Source organism: Rhodnius prolixus, unplaced genomic scaffold, assembly GCF_049639745.1.
Source record: "Rhodnius prolixus isolate KJV_2025 unplaced genomic scaffold, Rpr scaffold_1, whole genome shotgun sequence".
NCBI lineage: Eukaryota > Metazoa > Arthropoda > Insecta > Hemiptera > Reduviidae > Rhodnius > Rhodnius prolixus.
In genome coordinates this window covers 6,342,896-6,365,278 of record NW_027411581.1, presented here as the reverse complement: position 1 = coordinate 6,365,278, position 22,383 = coordinate 6,342,896, and the positions used below count along the sequence as shown (strand labels likewise).

General features: G+C 34.2%; 1 protein-coding gene and 1 long non-coding RNA gene across 12 annotated transcripts in view; one reads left to right on the top strand and one right to left on the bottom strand.

Moving 5' to 3' along the window:
* Positions 1-22,383, top strand: part of LOC141453340 (uncharacterized) — a 79,924-nt gene that overhangs the window by 3,136 nt on the left and 54,405 nt on the right. The window lies entirely within an intron of this gene.
* Positions 473-22,383, bottom strand: part of LOC141453197 (protein obstructor-E-like) — a 30,395-nt gene continuing 8,484 nt past the window's right edge. For all 11 annotated transcript variants that reach the window (XM_074126095.1, XM_074126144.1, XM_074126153.1 and 8 more), the window contains 4 exons: positions 20,878-21,086; positions 5,427-5,645; positions 2,305-2,493; positions 473-1,345 (listed from right to left, as the gene is read on the bottom strand). In XM_074126095.1, the coding sequence (XP_073982196.1) occupies positions 861-1,345; positions 2,305-2,493; positions 5,427-5,645; positions 20,878-20,932 (948 nt within the window). In that variant the 5' untranslated portion in view covers positions 20,933-21,086 and the 3' untranslated portion in view covers positions 473-860. The remainder of the gene's footprint in view (positions 1,346-2,304; positions 2,494-5,426; positions 5,646-20,877; positions 21,087-22,383) is intronic.

The window sequence follows — 22,383 nt, the reverse complement described above, 5'->3', positions numbered from 1 at the left end:
GCAAATCATCGGGAAACCCAAATATTTAATAAAAAAGAATTACGACGGTGGACCATTCAGTCAATGCATTCAAGTTGGCTTTCTAATAATCAGGAAATATATTGCTGGTAATAAAATTTAAATAAATGTTAAAAATACATTAATTTCTTCTTTTTTTTAAATAAGATTTATTATTTTCTTTACAAACTTTTTAAAACTTGTTTTTACAATAAATTCGTTTATTTATTTATTTTTTTGATCCTTTACTGCGTATGAAATCTTTTATTTGTTTTATTTTTTTAAAAGAGTTAGTAAAACTGATTTTATTTAATAATTTCAGTAGCTGGATATTTGTTTTTAAATATTATTATTTACATTACATAATATTAAATTTAAACCTTAAATTTTAAACATACGTATTTACTTAAAATTCTAAATAAATTGGTGTTCTTATATAATACAAAACGAAAGTCTTATAGTTTTTGTGCTCACGTTTTATTAATTTATTTTACAAGAAATTTATATATAATTTAATCTTTTTTTTTTTGTACTATTCTTGCCTCTTTTTCGTCAATGGGGTAAGCAAACAAAATTTCAAATAAAAAAAAATGGAGTGTCTTTGGAAAGATCCAACTGGTCGGTAAATTAAAATTTCATGTTAATTATTGGTACATCATTTTGTGGTAATGGACATTGTCAGCCTGATGGTTGATTTCCGCAAGTGAAGTGGGGTACATATTATAAGACTCGGACAATTTCAGACTTTCCGTTTTAGCAAAAATTAACTTACAACAAAATGGAAATCGTGAGCTAAAAATGTTTCTTTAAATAAAGTCAACTGTGAAGAAGACAAAGAAGAAATGATAAAGTTCTCCACACAACTAATTCCTTGGCCTGTTCCTTGCGTTCAGTGGAATTGCTCCTGGTGGTAGATTGATATGTGGTTCTCCACCACCACTGGATCTCTGTTCAGCAACGCCACCAAAATCTTGTCCACCTCTTTGTGCTTGAAAGTTCTGTTGTTGATAATCCTGTGGAGATGGCTGGAACTGTTGAGGTCTTGATGGAGGTGGTCTCGGCCGAGCTTGTCCCTGGGACGATGGCCTTCCTTGCTGCTGCTGCTGCTGATGATGTTGACCCTGTGGTACATTTGGTCGGCCGTCTTCTTCTTCGTCCAACGGAGTTGGTACTGTGGTGGGTACTTCGCATTCATCGGTTGGTGGAACCACACATCTCAGTGTTCGCTTATCGAAGACCAGCATAGCTGGACAACGTTGTAGTCTTGGATAGCCGCCTTGGCATTGCCAGTATCTATTGCAAGATTTACCTAGCGGTACATTGCCGTTGGCATCGTCGTTACAAAGGGCTGAAAAAATTAAATCAAATCAATGATTAATCATTCTTTTTTCTAAGGTATCGCAATCAAAAAATTTATGATCTATTAAATAAAACAGCTCTCTCTCTCTCCCCACCCATCTAAAAATAAAACAATACTGAATAGATCAGGATTAAAAATTTGAGCTAGATTTGAAAAATCCTATAATTTATATTAATATCGTCGTGTAGGACAATGTTACAATGTAGTATAATATTACCGACTCAAATTATCAATTCCAATCAGTTCTCTGAAGTTCTCTAAAGAGAATTTACAGGTAACATATTGGACAAGCAGTTCACTATGTCTGTCAGAAAATGCCTGATATATTGCTTTGTTATTGCTTCTTTGAAACCCACCGTAAACCTATCAGAATTAATGAAAACCAGAGTTAAATTAAATCAACAGTTAATTGTAAACATGCAAAGACCTCTCTTTAATCGACGCTCTTTATCAAAATGTTATTTTATTATTAAAAGACGAGACGGGTACCCTAAGGCATAGATCCTAGGCCTCGAATGAGCGGGCCCCCTTATTAAACAGTTTAGAGTTGAAATATTAAAAAGATAAATGCTGTCCGAGATACTACATCTTAATTTTATTCCTCACAGCATTCCAGTTTTCTTCTTATCCGTCACGGCGTTTTCAAAGAATCTGACTGGAAAGTTCAGTCTTTATGCTGTTAGGTAATTAGGAAAATACTTTGTGACTTAATAAATTTAGAAAATTTATAATAAAACAACCTTTAACAGAAACTATAGTAATCTGTTAATTCATGAAAATATGAGTAATATTAAATTCTTCCTCGCTAAGCACCTGAGAATATCGTTATCTTGTTTTTAATTAATTTTGAGAAGTTATTTTCATAATTCCATGTCAATTATTATTAATACAAGAATTATTAAATATAATAACATGAAAGCATTTTACATTTAAAATAAATAACTTACGATGTTTTTGGCAACCATCTACATTTTCTGGCCAATCGCAAGAATGAGTATTTTCATTATAAAGTAGCCCACCAATGCACAGCTGTTCAGTAGCTGTACCATTCCAGCAGGTCCAATACCGTGTACAGGACGTTTCATGTCCAAAAATGCCGTACAGCCAGTCGCAGTGTAATCGTCCAATAGGGCCGTCTGTTAAAAAAAAAAAACAAGAAAACAAAAATGAGATGTCAAGTTTAAGAAGGAAGATAATGTTCTGTTAACTATAGTTAGTTCCATTGGGGGGGATCTGAACTGACGTTGCTGTGGGTTTTATTCTAGCCTAACCCGAACTGCTGCTCCCAGTGATACACCCACCGACGCAACAGCTGTGTGTTCAGAGATGAATTCTTGGACACCCGTACAGACTATAAAGTCAACAATTTATTGACATTTACCTTCTATAATATCTTTAATTATTGACTAGGATGCTGTAAGGTTACAGTTCTGAGTACTACTTCTATAACATTTTTTTTTTTCGAGTTGAATAATGAACTAACACATCCAAACTCAAAAACATTGTGAACATTTAACAAAAATTTGAACACGATCATAATGTTTACTTTCACCAATTTGAAGTAAGAGAAAGTAAATATTAAAGTTGAACATTTCAACTAATATTTCAGACTTGGGGCGAAAGGTTTCAGCCGTATTCACTTCCAGCACTTTCATTTTGGTATATCGTTTCAAGTTTTCAGAAGAAATAGAAACGACCAAAGCTGGTATAATCTCCTTTGAGAATATACGGGTATAGCTTTCATATTTATGCTCGTTCAACGATTTCTTTTGGTGGTTACTCAAGTATAAATTTATTAAATTTCATGAGGTAATATGGAGTTCCGCTATACTTAATTAGAAAACAGTATTTACGTAGCCTAGGTAATAGAATTTATTAACCAATTAATGGATTGTAATTATGGTTAATAACGTTTTTTATGTATCCTATTACTTTTCTTTACTTAAGGACCTCTCAGTTCGAAAATGTAATTTTAAAAAATTGCCTACACCTATATACTCGTAATATCTCTAAAAGTGTTCAGAATATATAAAATCACGGAGATTCTGGGTTCAAATACAGCTGATGGCCCTCTTAGATTTTCTCTTCTTAGGAGCTTCTTACAGCTTTGTTGCCTGTAAGTAAAGAATACTGTCCGGAGGCTGGCTGGCTTTATACTGGAAAAAAAAAGCTACGTAGGCGACCACATGGATGTTAAACCATCATTAAATTAATGTGCTTTTCACTTCTCCCTTATCAACTTTTTTGTTTTTCAGTTTTAATATAATACATTAGGGGGTGCGCTGCCTTACAATATAAAAATCAATAATTTTCAATCATAATTTAAGCATTTTACTGGAGACTTCTCCAGAGTGGTCTCGTAAAGGTCTTGGTTACACTTAATTGGAGAGCGGTGAATTATTATTATTATTTATTTTTTTAACATATTTCAGTACCCCAGAGGTGCACAACACTAAGTCCATTTTTTCAAAATATATTCTATTAATGTTACTAATAGAATATTTCTTTTTTTATTACCCAACCATCACTTATGGTGCATCTATGTTACTTATTATCCACCAAAGATTTAAGCAAAATAACTCCCTGGGGCTTATGAGTAAGAAAAAACCACGAAAAAACTCTTTCATTTGCTCTCTTGTAAAAAATTTAAAATGTGACATAGTGTTGTGTACCTCCGGGGTACTGATTTAGTAATAAGTATTCAAATAATCTGTAATAAGAATGAAAAACAACACAATTATTTTGTCATTGAACAAATTTTTATCACCATTATAGGTGACTTTATTTCATATTAAAAGCACACAAAATTGTAGCTGAAGGTTGGGCTCTTGGTCAATTCGAGAAGTATCATTTCACTAAGTACTACAGAATTTACTCACTTAGAAACATTACAATTTCATGGTACTTAAATTTGATCTCATTTCGGGCAGCATAACTCTCTTTATAGTACTTAGTCTTTGACTTATTTCAGGCAAGATCACTCCGTTTACCGAAACTACCTTGATCTTTAGGTATAAATCTTCACTTAAATTAAAATAAGTAATTAAATAAGTAAAAGAACAATCGGTAAGATGATTACTTCTTTCTCATTCTTTTAAAAAAATATATATAAAAAACACAAAACAAAAATAATTGGATGTGGGAAAGGCATTAATAAAAAGGGAAAGGTAATTTCTTTTTATTTTTGTTCCAAAGAAGTATTACAAAGTAGTAGAAGTGTACAAAGTGTGATTTACCTTGTAACTCTTTGGAATGAATGTCTTTTTTTTTTGTTCGTCGGGGAAGGTGACTTGCCGGTGTAGAAAGGTGGTCACAGAACAAATCAACTTTTTACATTTTAAACAACTTTAGGAACTGGGGAAAAAAACTTTTGATTAAACAAAAAAGCACTGTGATTGTTAATTTTATTGTTACTATGTTGTTTACTTTCTCTTACTCTGTTCAGCAAGAGAGAAGGAACTTAGCGAGCTGAATTTAGATACTGACAATTTCACCGGAAATATCTGTTTATAGCCTGAGTCAGAAGTATGAGCGAAATCGAATTCCCTTCACTACGTTGATACATCTACCTCTGATGATGGATGAATGTCGAAACCGGTGAGGAATGCGATAAGCATGCGTGTTACGATGGATAAAATCAAAGATATAATCCAGCGTTCAGCGCTACTGGCTTAACCATATTTTCAATATACAAATATAACTGTTCACTTATGTCTGCGTAAAATGAGATCTGTGAAACTATATTTAGTTTAGTACACCCGATCTTTTTGGAAGTTTAAAAGAGTTTATGGGAGTTTTTGATTGTCGGTAGACTAGAGAGAATCTACCTCTATTGGTAAAATGTTTTAAATACCATTTTTAGATCTCTGTGTACATAACGTATATTATACATTGTTCACAGAAATTTTTGTTAAAGTAATTTGAAAAATCTATTCAATATAATGGTATTTCTGCTTCACATCTTCAAAGATATTGCTTAAGTTACAAATGTGTTCATGCGCTTTTTAAAATAGTGCATTAAATTAATTTCAAAATTGTGCACAATAAAGTGCACTAAAATAATACTTACTAGCTTGTGTCTTCCCTTCACAATAGTTCGCTCTCCATGGATAATCACAACCTTCCGTTACGCCTCTATTCTTGCCCGCATACACCAATCCATTAGGACAATCGTATAGTTCTGGCTGTCCATCTTGACATTCCCAATACCGGTCACAGTAGGTTGCGTCCGGTACTATTCTACCTTTTACTTTACATGGATCTTCTTGTACTTGTTTCTGGCACCATGCTGAAACAACAATCTTTGTTTAGGTTAAAAAACAAAAACATACACAAAAATCGACAGCAATATCGATAGATCTTATTCAAATTGGGAGTGTGACGTGTACAATCGATTGTTATATTGCAGATATTTATGAGAGATAAAATGTGTATTTCACAAGAGGTAACCCCAACATTACTTCCTCATACTGCAGTTTACGTAATTATATTCTCTTGAAACTTCCAATTTGTACCAAATTGATGGTAAAACCCAAACTCTGACACTCTCTCATTCAGTCTCAACCTTACTGGCTGCTCTTAAGCATTCGAGTCTCGTTACAGCACCTTCTCCAATCCGATTTATTAATTTCTCCTGCTGAATTACCTCCACACAAAAAGCTCTACAACTAAAAATATTACTCAAATTAGTGCGCCATCGACTCAATGCACTCTATAGTTCCATACTTTAAAATAAAAACTTCTTTTATTTACGGAATTTAGAAAAAAAAAAAAAATGGGGGAAGTATCCGAAAAGTAATTCTTCCGGGTGATGTAATTTTAGTCTGGATCCACGGTATTATTACCAAAACGAGGCACAGAGTTTGAATTTTCAGTGTATTTTTTGTTTTTGTGCTGAAGAGACAGAGATAACCAGATTGTTTTGCTAAAAATAATTTTTACTGGACAAAAGAGGCGCCCCAACCTGAAATTTCCTGTGAAAACTCGATATAGGAAATTTGATACGATAGCAATACTTCCGCTAATCGATAGTGAGAGAAAGAATAAAGTGCTGAGAATAATTAAACTAGGTTACACACACACGGGGTTGCAATTATAAATGAATATAAAAAAACAAAACAAAACAGAAATGGTACCCAGACTTGTTCTCTCGCCTTGTTTAACCAGAATCAAAGTTGTTTCGTAAACTTTTTAGTTTATTTATGGAGTTACCATACTGTGTAAAGGAAGTTTTTTTTAACCTATACCGATTGATACCTTGAGTTTATTATTGAGTTTGGCTAAACTGTTTGCAGTCCATTGAGGCTTATACAGTGCTAACCCCCCCTGCAAAATGTCCACCCCACTTTTTTTTAAAGCGCACTTCGCCCCCTTTCAAACGCCCCTTAAAAAAAACCAAACAAACAACAAACTGGCCGACTTTACATCCGATAGACGTATTGGCTGCGCTCACTGTTGTTATAAAACTCAATTCCTCTTCCTCCAACTACTTTTTGTAAGTGTGTTGTATTTTAACTTGTCAAACGGAATTTATAGGTATATTGATTACAAATAGGTGATATTGTATCTCGTATTCCAAGCGAACAACCCTCGTAAAAACGTTTTTTTTTTAAAAAAAAAAACCTCCCTGATGTGTACCGATCGCACCAGTGATCACGTACATAGTTTAAGGATTTAAAATTCCTGAATCGGATGCACTATTTTGTTCAAAAATCTATTAAGAGCACTTCGGAATGGGAGGCTTCCTTCTAAAGCGAGGTACTGGGTTATGTAGGAGGCTTTAAAAATCGAAAAAAAAAAATCGAGAAAGAAAATCAAATGTGAACAGTCACACAACTTTCTCTTACTTCATCGTCTCGCTTTCTCTTGTGTAAGAGAAAATAAAAAGAGAGGCTTTTAGTCTAATTGGATTGCATATAATTGGCCAGCCCTTTTAAAAAAGTAAAAAGATCGCCTGAACGGCTGAAATGATAAAGTCAAATGACAAGATCTAATCCAATCTAGCATTTTTTTTTAAAAAAAAATAAAGTCCATTGCTTCCAACAAGTTGGTTGACTTTCCACCTCCTCCAAATGGACGACCTTCTTTTATACGGCCCCCATAAAAAGCTTTTTACTACATAGCGGACTCTTGTCCGCCGAGATATCTTTTGACAAGGTCTCTCTCTCTATCTCTCTCTTCAGGTGGGAGCAGCCATTTCAGACTAAATGAAAGCCTGAGGATGTCTTTCATGTCCACGGCAGTGGGGTAGGGCTTGCTGTATATATTAAAACGCAGTAGTAATTACTTTTCTGTCCTGAAGTAGAGCACATTTATTTAGTATTCATGGTATTTAAAATCGTCTTAAAAGTACTGCAGATTGGTAACAATGTTTGCAAAGCATCTACTTCCGTTACCGCCATAACAGAAAGAAAAAATTACTGCCATTTTTTTTTTTTTTTGCAGATTTATTCGTTCCATGTCCTGTCTAGTGCAGAGTATTGTGGCCCTTTTCTTTACCCAAATATTTCCCAGAAGCATTTAGTCCAGAAAAATACAGAGGTCCAGAATGAAGATTATTAAGACCCCCAGCTCGGGGATAAGTCTTCATACCGTACTGATGGCCTTGCAGGAGAACAGTTGTCCAGAGAGCTCCACAAGGAGTTACTTAGAGATCACATTGTAGCCTCCTCATTTTATGGGCTGAGGAGACCTCAAATCTGGATACTCACGGTGAATACGGGCAAATTTAACCCAATCACAATTCTTTCTCCTATCAAAATGTAGTAAGCGAGTAGTATTGCACGAGAAAGTAAAAATAAAAGAAAGAAACGCCAACTTCAACTATTAATGCATACAAACTGAACAGAGAACTGCTTTCACAAAGTAAAGGGCCGCCGAGTAAAGAGCAGCAAGAGTGGAAGAAATGAACAGGTGAATGCGAAGAACTGAAAGATTCCGGCGCTCCAAGCAGGAGAAAGGTGGTCATGTCTGTCTGTCTGGTACAGTTTGCTCCCATCTTTGTTGTGTTCATGGAGAGAAAAGCGTCTTGAGTATTAAATATAAAACTAGAAAGAGAGAGAAACAGAGAGAAGAAAACGAGGCCATGCCCCTTGATTCCACTTTCCCCGGCGGGTAGTGTTCCATATTATCTTCACAGGCCTGCACTGGATACGGATAGCTATTTGTAACATCCTTTATTTTTATAATACGCGTAAAGAGGTTGTTGCACATAAGGTTATTTATCTACTGTGATAATCAACTCACAACGTTTTGACTCACAATGTTTCTCCTGAAATCGAACTGTGCATACGTACAAATAAAATTGTAGGAATCGTTTTTCAGATAACTTTAAAAAAAACAACTGAAAAATTGATACAGTAACGTTGTACTTCCAGTAGTCCAATTTGAGCCAAAACCTTAACTGTTGGCACCTAAGCCAAATATCAAATTTAAATTTTTCTGCAATTTTTTTTTCCATCTATAATTGCGAAAGATACGCTCACAAAGAGGCCAGCTTTTTGGACTCAGGAGCCTCAAGATGGATATTTCTGCAGTTATTTCTTTTTAGGCGTCTTCCTTTTTTATTAATAATTACATTTGAGTCATTTATTTATATTTATTTTTAAAGCCAATTTACCTAATAATGTTTTTATGATTTGTGATTCAAAAACTGATTTAGGGAGTTTAATTCTCGCAGAATTTATTCCTGTACTTTTTTTTAATATTTACCCAGAGAAACAGGAAATCAATGTTTAGTAGAAGATAGAATAACTTATAAATTCTATTTTATATGTAGGCGAAGTTATTTCCTGAGAGAATACGTAATCCCAAATCTAAAAACAGGATATTAAATCCATATTTTACAGACTTTAATATTTACTCACATTTCTTTTTTTCTTTTTTTTTTCTATAATACATGCAAATATTTTTATAGCAAACTTTTTAAGAGATTTGTTTTCAATCTAGCATTAGTTAATGTCCAAAAATAGTAAAATCACAGAAAGTTTATTATTTAATATTTCGAATCGAAGCCATCTTGTGGGATCCAATAACAAGCTTTTTTTTTTTTTTTTTTACGAAATCAACAAATCGAAAGTGCCAATAAAATCGGGCTAATTTGGTCAAGAGCACTTCTGGAAAAGTCGGCCTCCTGCTTAAGTACCATTACTGTTGATTGTACCAGCTTGCCAGCTGTAGAGTATTGTGGGAGACTAAATTTCCAAATTCAATGAAAATTATCTTGACCGAAAGTGCCCTCTTACCGAATAGAATTTTCCGTATTTGAAGATTTTCCCGCAAACGGCTCCTATGACTTTACCTAAACACCGTACAGTGATATAGACGCATGAATCTACAAGTTTTACAAGAAAAAGTTTGCCTGGAAAACGGATTAAGATGACCGGGTCCGGATCGGATTAATCGGATTCAGATTTCAAAGATTGGAAAGTTGGTATATGGTCCCTTTTGTAAAGCGATAAGAATTAAGCAAGGCACAGAACGTTTAGAGTTAAGAACAGTTGTGAATTAGAACTTAGTCGAACAAAGTTGTTTTTGTAATGTCACAAAAAGTTTTGTAATAATTTCAATTACAATGAAAATCATAAGAGTACTACTAATTGACAGTCAAATTCAAATCTTTTCTCAGACATTTTTTTGTGATTTTGTAATTTCATAGACATTGGTATCCTCAATTCTGTTACTCGATCTTCTTTGATAGATGGTCGGCCGATCACCTTAACCGGTTCTGGTTAAGCAATTAAGAGCCTGTGCTGTGCGAGAAAAAAAATTGCTGGATTTTTTCGTTTCTGTTTGGATTAATCTTCATTTTACAATGATTCAAAACTTCAATAATACGAGGGTCGTTTGAAAAGTCCGTGCAAAGTCAGAGAGATAGCACTACTGGCGCGTATCAAGGTTATGTTTAGTTAGTAGCATCTCTTGGAAGAACACACACCAAGTTTCAGCCAGATCGGTCTATTTCTTTGTGTTTGGCATTCGTTTGAATCGAGGAAGTCGAGTGATTTTCAAAAAATGGACGAAAAAGAATTTCGTGTGTTGATTAAACACTACTTTATGAAAGGCAAAACGCCTCAGGAGACTAAAGAGAAGCTTGATAAACATTATGGTGACTCTGCACTTCGATTAGAACAGTTTATAAGTGGTTTCAAAATTTTCGGAGTGGCCATATGGGCACAAGTGACGCTGAACGTTCTGGACGCCCTGTTGAGGTTACTACTCCAGAAATCATTGATAAAATCCATGATATGGTGATGGATGACAGAAGAGTGAAGGTGCGTGAGTTTGCTAGTGCTGTGGGCATCTCGAATGAACGGGTACATAATATTTTGCATCAACATTTGGACATGACAAAGCTATCCGCAAGATGGGTGCCGCGATTGCTCACGCTTGACCAAAAACGAAATCGTGTGAAGTGTTGCAAAGACGGTTTGCAGCTGTTCCAGAAGAATCCGCAGGACTTTAAGCGTCGTTTCGTCACTGTGGATGAAACATGGATACATCACTACACTCCTGAGACCAAAGAACAATCTAAACAATGGGTTACCAAGGGGGAATCTGCGCCAAAAAAGGCGAAAGATTATGGCGACTGTCTTTTGGGATTCGCAAGGAATAATCCTCATCGACTATCTGGAAAAGGGTAAAACTATTACAGGTGCATATTATTCATCGTTATTGGACCGTTTGAAAACCGAGCTGCAAGAAAAACGCCCACGATTGGCCCACAAAAAAGTCCTTTTCCATCACGACAACGCACCAGCTCACACCTCAGCAGTTGTGGTCGCAAAATTAATGGAAATAGGGTTCCAACTCGTTTCACATCCCCCCTATTTTCCAGACTTGGCTCCCTCGGACTACTATTTGTTCCCCAATATGAAGAAATGGCTGGCGGGAAAAAGATTTTATTCAAACGAGGAGGTGATTGCAGAAACGAATGGCTATTTTTCAGACTTGGACAAATCCTATTATTCGGAAGGGATCAACAAACTAGAGCAGCGTTGGACGAAGTGTATAAGCCTAAAAGGAGACTATGTTGAAAAATAAAAAAGGTTTACCCCAAAAAATTAAGTAGTTTTTATTTTTGCACGGACTTTTCAAACGACCCTCGTAGTTCATTATATTGTTATATCCCATTAACATTTATGTACACTTTTATGTATTTAGTAACCATTAAACTATTCAAAAAAAGTGGTTAAGTCATGGTAACACTTGACCCATATATTTATGAATGATTATTTATTTAAAAAATCTTTATTTCTACATTTTTTTTTTTTTTTTTTTTAAACCTGTTCATTAAGAGTAGGCATTTTAAAGTTTTTATCTTTAAGAGGTGGTTATCTAATATACCACTATTACATAAACGGAAACTTACACAGAGCGCGTGCGTAAGTTGATTACTTTGTTTTAAAGTTCAAAAGTAAGGTGACGCTGTAGTGCATCTTTTAGTTTTATTGTTATTATTTTTTTTTTAATAAAAAACTTTCTGTATTATTATACAATGCATAGTTCTAAACTAAATGTGTTGTCTCATAAGTTTATGATGTATTTTTGAACAATAATACTCATTTAAAAAAAACGTTAAAACATGGCATGAATTTCTCTAAAATCTATTCTCAAGCGACAATATGAAAGCAGATATTCAATAAACTAGGTATTTCAAACAGTAATAATATTTGGGTGGTAAAATGGTAAAATAACCAGAACAGGCACATTAGTGGGAAGTCCCACCCCTATGGGAACTCTCCTATAATCTCTCGTGTTACTCGAAAAAAAGTTTTATTTAGAAATGTCAACATCTAAAAATGAGTTTTCCAATTAAAACAGTTAAAGAAGAAAATCGCGGAAACCTGGAAAAATCATTTTCTAGGAATTCCTATACTCTTCTAACTCTTATTACAGTCACTAAAACGTCCTCAAACAAGAGACAGATTTTTAGTCAATTACACTTAAATAGCCCTTTATAGTGAAGTCGTCAACCCTTTGTTACTCAGCAGGGCCCTTGATTGATTTTTTTTTTTATTTATTAGTGTTTTAAACAAAAATTATAAATCTATATGTATAGGTCATCACTGTACTAAGTTAAAAGGATAATTCATAAGAGCCGTTTACGAGAAAATATCTGAGAATAACGCTAAGAAATATTCAGTGAAGTGGTATTTCCGGCCGATTAATATTTGTACAAAACTTTATTGCCGAGCTTTCATAGTCTGGATGTACGTATCTATACTCGTATATCTATACGCGCAAAATCAGGTTTGAATTTTTGGCAATTCTCGTCTGAATACTAGATGTACACAAGGCAAAGCAAGCACAGTTCAATTTGCCCGAAACCAGCTGCTGGCCCTTAAATTTTCTCTATCTAGGAGGTTCTTACAGCTCACTGTCTAGTGATGCCTGTAAAGAGAGAACACTGACCGGAGGCCCGGCAGTGAACAGAAAAAGGCTCAGGGCACCAATGATCTCAGATATTGTCGCGCCTCATATAAAACATTTTTTATCATAATTTTGAGACCGCAAAACCGTATAAAAGAGAATTACAAAGATAAGAAATAAAGTTTGTTTTTTTTTGCTAATATCGTTCGTTAAGTTAAAAGGATTCGCTTTCTTCAATAACTAATGATCCAAGTTAATATGTCTGAAGTGTGTCTCTCAATGATATGGACAGCGCGCCCTGTTGTGACATTTAAAAAATACTAATAAAAATAGCGATAATTATAGCGAGATATGCAACGAGTGGGTGGAGCTCTTACCTTAGAGAGAACACGACAAAGTACAAGCTACCACATATCGTACATACAATTCTCAACAACACACCTCTAACAGTCTAACTACACAATGGGTGAAAGTGACAGAATACCATTCAGTTATTACTCCATTTAATGTTAATAACATCTCTATAACCTTCAAAAACTTTTGTTCTTATAACCAGCTGAGTGGTTTCACTTGTTTTTATGTAATTTAATTTTAGTCGGCGCGATAGTATTCAGTTTTAAGACGTCGTGTTTTCAGTTTAGAAATGCAACTTTTCAGGATGCCTGAAACAGGAAAAAAGTGGTTTTTAGAAAATAGTGCCCCCCCTCACTCTACACTCTCTCTCGCTGTAGAAAAATATTTCAAAAATTGCTGGAAGCCCAAACATTACATTACGTTTAAGAGTACTCCTACAACGATTGCAGTAAGTGTTAGAAATTTCAGTATGTTCCCATCCTGAATTAATGCGCTAGATACTAACATCTCATACTTGGTTAATCTATTCCCTTTATTGTTACATTTTCCCAAGAAAATTGTATTTAAGCGGAGTTTGTGGAGATGGAGAGTTAACCCCTTCTCTAAAGCACTGGATAAACTGCGCTTTTGCAGAAGGCTGGGAAAAATCGAAAGCCTTTAGTGTAATCTGTAAACGGGCTGGCTTACAAGTAATTCAAAATAAAATAGTTTAAACAAACTAATTATTGAGGAAAATTTTTGGAATAGGCCCAGCCTTAGAGACTAATAGGAGGAGGCTACGCCACTAGCATTTACTATTCAAATATTTAAGTCTAAAATTCTATCTACGTATAAATTCTAAATTAAAAAAAAAAAAAATTAAACCGTAAACTGAGAATGAAATCGTGGTTGTGTTCACAGCCATTTTTTTAGCCAGCAAACAGTCCTACATTGAAGTGATTTGACCATTAATTAATTTCAAAAAAAAGATTAAAGAAAAGCGCCAAATAAGACATTAATCATTAGAAGTAAATCAGGCTAAGCTGAAATTAATCGCGGATTACCTTTTTCCACATCAAATACTCCCCACTGAATGAACCCTATAGGTAGCGCTAAACCCTTTTAGTATATAGCTTCCATAATTACGGTTCTCTAAGCTTAAATCACACACACTTTAATGTTAGATTTAATCAAAAACCTGTCTTATTTAATCTCACTTTAAGGATTATAATGAAATAATGCGCACATTCTCAAACGATTTACTGTCTTAAGCCAATTGTGACAATTTTAATGAGAAATTTCGTCCTTTAAAAACTGTTGTATCTGTTCTTTACTAACTTCTTGTTGACGAGCCAATCATTTTCCAAATTTTAAATAAAACTTGAAGCAACAATTTTTATTGTTAGGTGGAAAAAAATAATTTAATAGTAAATTAAACTATTCGTATATTCTTTAAATGTTCCGAATAAAGTGATGATGCAACATGTTTTCGAAAACAGAAAAAGATATCTGAAACTTTGCTTCAATTTGCTTTTCCGATTGGATGGATTTTGGTCTAAACCTTATTAACAAACAAGACTTTATAAACTCTCCAAGAGAGAAGAAAAATGAAGAAAACTAAACACCATGAAACAAGCTCAGTTTGGGTTGGCCGGACCACGAAGAAAATGCAGGAGGTGCAAGAAGTCGCAAGATGAAACCTTCTCTTATAAAATAAAACAAAACAAAAAATCCCTTCGAATAAATTCTTGCAATTTATTTTCATTTAGAACCTAGGGGGCAATCAAATTTAATTAAATTGCACTTCAGGAACTTACATTGAAGATGGGAGTACTACCTGGGATTACTGGGTTCTCAAAGCGTAGAAAAGTCTACAGATAACACTCTTTTTCTTTTCTCTGGCTCACATTTCAATGGAAGAACTTTAAAATATTAAAACACCATTATTCTGCGATGTTTTCTGAAATTGTATTTTATAAAGTTAGATCTGACCACTGGATCTATAAATATTCAAGTTTATTTTAAATAAAACATAGAAACTAGTTTTTAAAAGAACTGATAAAAATGAATGCATTTTAAGAGAGAAGATTAGAATTTTCACTGTGGACGGATCCTGATAATTTAATTCTAAAATGATGCAGCAATTTTGTCCATCTCTTTCGATTTTATCTTAAATTTATTCAACACTTTATAAATAAAAGAGTTTCTAGAAGAAATCACAAAATAGCGTGAACGATACTTTTAAAAGCAAATTTTAATAAAAACAAAAAAGCAAAAACAAATAAAAAAAAACCCTGTGTGCTTTACATAAACAAAGTCTTGCATTTAAATTGAGTATTTCTTGTTTAGAAATATATAGCTGGCAGAGTATAAAATTCTTCTTCCTCAATATAATTTTTTTTTTTTTTCTTAACATTATCAACCTTTAGATGGTGTCTTTAGTTTTTCTGGACACGTGTTTGTCTTTAAATTTTGTAATAAGTGCACGTTTCATATTATTTACAACTTTTTTTTTATAAAAAAATCTTTTAGTTAACTTTTTACTAACGGTTTATATCAAGGTCGTTGCATCTTTACTTTGACGTGTCATTTAGCTGAGTGAAGTAGATGTTTGATCGTTTAAGATTTAGAGGTTATGTAACTCAATATCTTCGGACAAAGTGTTAACAGCTTATAATTATAAAACCACTTCACTCCTCGTTTGGAAATTTGTTGGGAGTACTGAGGCGATTTTTTCCTATTGCAATAAGATAGTCTTTAAGTGGGTTTCTGATCATTGCTAGTATCGCGTGATAAAGACTTTGCTGCCGGGGGTGGAGAATCTACTCCATAATGTTGCTTGGCCACATAACCAAGAGCATTGTCCTAAGCGTCTTCTAAGCGAAGGCTTAGGAATGGAGCACAACAGATCTTGGAATGCTGTTCCAGGAAACGAACACAGTAATTAGCTTACTGACCGAAATGTGTACAATTAGAAGTGACTCTGATGGGAATCAAGTTACTCTGGCCTCCTTTTAATTCACAATAGATTTAGGAAACAACACTTCGGGGAGGTGATATTTAACTCTCTCGGAACCACAGTATAGGCTCTGCCAGAAAGAGAAGGAGGCAGCCTCTCATATTCTGTTTGATGGAAATGAGATAAATATGGCACTCTGTATCCAGAGGAGATCATTCCACAAAGATTGGAGTAGAAGATCGTGAACCGTGCAAGAAAACATCTAATAATTTCCGACTACTATTATAAACAAAGTGGTAATCAAGAAACAAAATACAAAAAAAAAATGCACTATTCCCAAATATTTTGTTGTAATCAAGAAAAACAACCGTTTACTAGCGTTGACCATGAAGTGGCTGAAATGTCAAAGGAAGATATGCTTGCCTTCATTTTGATTAACCTTTCAAAAGGAAGATTTCTTTCTTTAAAAAAAACACTAAGAATTCTACAGATCAGTTTATACTGTTTGCTCTACCTAACCTTGGAATCGTTAAAGCCTGATTTTACTTTATAGTCTTCAAATAATAATTAACCTATTTTATTAAAAATTTACATAGCCACCTGGATTTAGCAGTGCCTTCTTTATGTTTTTTTTTTTTTGAAGAAAACACTAATTTGCAAATTGTAATTGGGCCTAATTTTTGTGGAAAACAACACTAATTACATTTTTAAAAACATCATTTACTTTTCAGAAATATTTAGTATAACTGAAGTTATTTTTATTACATTGAATAACATGATTATTATACAATTTAAGAAGAATGTATCTTTCTCAATTATTGTAAACAAGCCACCAATAGTGGGGAAATGGCTAATTATAAATTACCACACACCGATATCAAGGGTATAATTGCAAAAGCAGCACTACAAAAATGGCAGACAGATTACAATAATGGTGATAAAGGTAGATTCTATAAAACTATGGCAGATCAGTTACCTAGACAACCATGGTTTAAGGGAACTGTCACTAATAAATGGGTTGTTACGACAATAAGCAGGCTGAGAGCGAACCACGCGGTGTGCGGATCGTATCTACACAGGATCAACAAAAGGTCCTCTCCTCTTTGCGTAGATTGCAATGAGGAGGAAGATTTCAAACATGTAATAATGATATGTCCACGTTATGTGGTAGAAAGGAAACGAATGTTTGACGATATATACAGGTATTTAGATGCACCATTTCGCTACGAAGACATTATATTCTCCACCAACAGTTATGTGCTTAAGTCGATAGCAGAGCTAGCAATGAAATATGAATGTATTTAGAAGCTATAGCCGAATTAGAATGAATGGAACAAAATGCTTAGAGAAGGATTACGTGATTTTAATTTTGGTTAAGCGAGAAGGATGGCAGGCACAGAGTGCTGCTCCATCCATTAGCAGTAGTTTATGTATATAGTAGAATGATGAATGTGTGAAGCGAATGTATTTGTAGGTAAGAATGGAGAGTGAGTGATATTCTAGTGATAAGCACCTAGACGATGCTGGCTGTATGGCGGAAGCCAATGCCAAAAAAAGAAAGAAAAAAAAAAAAAAATTATTGTAAACATTCTATTAACGATTTACTAGTGAGGAAAAAAAGTCGGGCTCACGCCAGCAGATTATTTTCGTTAATTCAGGATACCAGTAAGAAGGAGACGATTAGAAACGTATTTATTTACCTACTCTTTCGGTGCAAAGAAATTATTAAAATAAAATGCAAGATAAATATGTAGTAATAATGACAAAAAAGCCCTTCAATTACAATAAATACAATGTAAATAAAATAAAAAGAAATATATAAATATACACTAACATAAAAAAAGATCTTCTTTTTTTTTATTGCACAAAGACTCGCTGTTGTGACGTCATTGTTTTATTTTTATTTTTTAAATTAAAGACGACGGGGGGTTGTCTTCACCGCAACCACTCATAGTTCCACTTTTAAACAAGAAGACATCATTAAGATCTTTCGAATAGATATTATTATATACTATATGTATCATTTTTCCTTGTTACTTTATCATTAAAAATGGTTAAGTAGATAAAACTACAAAGAAATTAAAACAATAAGAATTGTGTGTCGCAATGCAACCTACATCATTCTTACCAATAGGAAATATGAAGTATGAGTTCTGAAGAAAAAAAAAAAATATGCGATTATGCTTTTTAACAATTTCCTTGACGGGAAATTAATAATCTTTTTCACCATTTCCGTGATTCTGGTAATGCTACGAAGATGTAGCAATTTTATTGTTGGGTTTCTAGCCTGGGAAATCTTCTAAGATTGGGCCAATACGTAACGGGGTTCTTAGTCGGTCTTTGAAACCCAATACAAGGTTTTTCCTCTATGTCAGAATTACCTGATAACTGTTTTGAGGTTTTCCTTTTTAAACCCATGCTGGTCATGGCTAAAAAACACACTTCCTCGATGTCCCGCCCGATAATTCCTCCCGGAACAGGGTGAATGGCATAGCCGTCTTAATTTGGCATTATCTTATTTTGAGGGCACTGCAGACTCAATAAAACATCTCCCACAGAGTGTCCCTTAGTAGGTAATACAGTACCTCTCCCTATCTAAGCCCTTGTTCACAAGAGATAGCCTCTGTACCCAGACAAACTGTGTTGCAATCGCTAGTCTGCGGGTATGAGAGATCTCCCTCCGTCTGGCACATGGAACCAGAGAAAATGGTACGCAAAAATGGCTGGATCTTATATTTTATTAAAGTATATTCTTCTAGAAGTTCTACAAGGAATCAACTTAGCCTCTTTTGGCTGTAGTGCCTGGCGGACTAAGATATACTGTTTTATTCATTGCCTTTAAGGCAAATATTTTCTTGGTGCAAATAAATAAATTCATATTTCCTTTTATTTATAAATAATATACTCTGATTTAGACGAGTAAAAAACAAATTAATTTAAAAGAAAACTAATTATTAATTACGATTAAAAACACGTAATTATTTTGTTTCATGTTTTTGAAATTATTTGGTTAAATCACTGCTAACAGATTGACAGATTTTTTATACGGAAGTAAACTGCCTACATAATAATAATTAAACCAGTATTTATAATTCTATTAGGTTTTGTAGCATTAAGATTACTTAATAAACTATATAATTAGGAATAGTTTCCTTTTTATTGTTTTTAGTTTCTAAATTACACTAGGAAACTGACATACAATTAAAACTGAAGAAATAAATCTATTCAATATATCAGTGATACCCCGGGTGATAAGATTTCCAGCTGATAACTATTCTGTGAGATTACTTTCTGAAGACTACAGAAAAGAATATCAAAGCTAATGGGCAAACAAATTGAAGCACAAAAAGATAACATGACAAACTCTCCTACATCTGTGAAGAAACATGAATCCATCGGTTATCTAGGTTCTACAGATACTTCTCTAATCTAAAAGTTGAATCTAAGTTTAGATTCATTGCTGGTAGCGATTGAATCACAACCTATGATTCAGGGGGAACTGGAAAAGACCACATGATAAACAGAGGAACAGCGTTCGGCTACGAGCATTCCAACTTATAACTCGGACTCAATAAACACTCGGGTGTTTGTTTTTAAGTCACAAGAGACTCCGTTCAACCTAAATTAAGACCCAGTATATTAAAAGAACTCTACTATGATCATCACAGTATAGTTTAAACAAAAAAATCTGTCTAGAGGCTGCGTATGGTCTCCTCGAATAGACTTAGACAATCAAAACATGATTGCTAATTGTGGAGCATGTCAAAAGATTAAAAACATCTCAAATAAAGTAACGTTTTTTCTTTATAGAATATTCCAGCAACCGATGGAGGGAATGCAATTAAATTTTGCAGGACCTTAGCTGGGGACTTAGTTTCTTTTCATAGTTGATGCCTTCAGTAAATAGGTCAAGATTGTTTCAATGTAGAAGATTACTACTCACAAATGGATGCCTTTCTAATGAGAAAAATGAAAATACAGATGAAAACATTATGAGATTCAAGTTGAAGATCAGTGCCATATAGATTAAGCACCATTTTCAAGAAAAATATGTGAGGAAAAAATCCATTCAGTCAAAATTTATTATGTTTATTTTCGAAAGAACCACGAACAATCTATTATCAATAAAGTGGTACATCCGGTAAGACGACTTTCTTCAAATTTTAAGTTTTAGTGATATATTTAATCTTTATTGACTTTTAATATCATTAAACCGGAAATATACTTCATAGGTAAGCCTAAACACCCAATGCACGATTACAATACTTCCTTTCTTATGCGAAGAGGAAGAAAAAAGGCTTTTTTTTTACAAAATAACGATGGATATTCATGTAGATAACATAGATTAGAGCGGGGTAAGCAAAGTAGCATCATTTAAAAAAACTCTTCCTAAGAATTATTGCATAATAAATAGTTGCACTAGTGTACTGCGCGTGTATTCGTGGAGGGATTCCAGAAGAAAATGGAAAGTTTGGCCTTGCCCATACCCGGCTATCTTAGCTACACAAACAACACACATACATACACACAGAGGTTATACAAATTCATGAATATACATAAAGACACACACATGTTCCAGTGAAAGTGAACTACAAACTTCCGGTGGCACGCCCGCCTCTTACGCTCCGCTTAAACAAACTCAGCTAGTGTGTGTGACAAAACAGAACACGTTTTCTTGTTAAAACATGGGAAATCAACTCTGAGAGGGAGAGTGAGAAGGAAATAGATTTTTTCATTTGAAAAGTGAAGCTGAAGAATGTGAGAAAAAAAAATCTTTATATTCCCGCTGCCTCATTAATTATTAATCCATATAGATTTTTGTTTTAATTATATAACACTATAAAACATTTATACTAACCACTGGCTAAGATGGCGGTGACTACAATGACCAGTTGTCCTCCGTACTGTCGCATGACTGTAGCGGCACTGAGCCAAGGAATACCACTTTCTGGCGAGTGGCACAACACTACTAGCCTGTATACTGTCCTGGGGAAGGGGCTACCAGCCCAACGGCTTGCTCTCGCTTTCCGCCGCTTCACAAACTCCTCTGGAACGTGAAGAGGGAGTCTGCAACAGTAGAGGGGTTGGAGTGAGAAGCTGCAGCTCAGCGAAAGTGATTTTTATATTATTTTTGCCTGTTCGATTTTTTTTTTGCAATGATTATATTCGCTATTATTTTTGGCATCTCTATCCGAATTTATGATTTTATTATTAATTTTTTTCCCGTGTGGGAAACCGCCCCCAGCTAAAGATTATTATTTAAATTCTCTACTTCTAATAATTACAGTATTTTCACTCAATGCCATACTTTTTTTTATAAGTTACGACGAAGATAGCAATCAAACACGCCCTCTTTTGCCCAATATCTCTCAACTTGTCTTCAGCCTACCATCCTCTTGAATGTAAAATACTAGTCAGCTGACAAAATGGTCCCTATAGCAGAAGATACACACAGAGGTTTCCACTTCCCATAAGGGGGAATGCGGATTTGTGTTTCAGTAGAAATATCCAGTTATAGCAGAGCACCAATCATGAATTGGAAATTCACCATCGTGAATTTCTTTCTGAGGGCCCAATTTGAACAATAATTTAGGGATTAAGCAACGCCCTCTACCTACTGTTCCTGCTCTCAGTAGCACGGTACACCCAAGGAGAATCAAAATAATTTTCGAATTTAGGTATCCTTTTCTATAAGTTGAACCCATTTGTGAAGTCAACCATTGATTATTGTCTGCCAACACTGGAAGTTATATTTGGGAGTCAAAATTCCAAAACAGTACTTCATAGTATAATGTATAATAATGTACTACAGATATCCCAGATACTTATAATACTTTTCATTTACTTAAGACTTATAGACGGTTAAGAAGGGTTGTACTACGACTGAAACAACCCTTTTACTTTTACCAAATTGTGGTTTTCACTTTATTGAGATACGGTTCCTAGACTTTCTTAGTCAAAATATCATACACACGATCTATAACTTCCATTTTAATCAAATTTCTAGAAAGATTCGGTTTTAAAACAGATCTCAGAAGGTGGAGTTCTGTAGTCTTCTCTCAGACATTTTTGTATTAGGTGCAGTATTAATAAAACTGCATTATTTTTGGTAGAATTAAATATACTTCTCCAAATATTAAGAGAAGTCGTTTGTTTTTAATCGAGAGTCCACTATCTAAGGGCTGGTAAAGCAATATCGCAGATAAGTTACATCCGAATATACTTTAACTTCGGATTATCTGACTATAATTCAATGAAGTTAGCAAAAATTAACCCAAGGACGACGAATTAAAAAGTAAAGATTAGGAGACTTTAATGCGTGAAAAGAAAATGACTATACTTTGATGACAAATCGACTGAATAG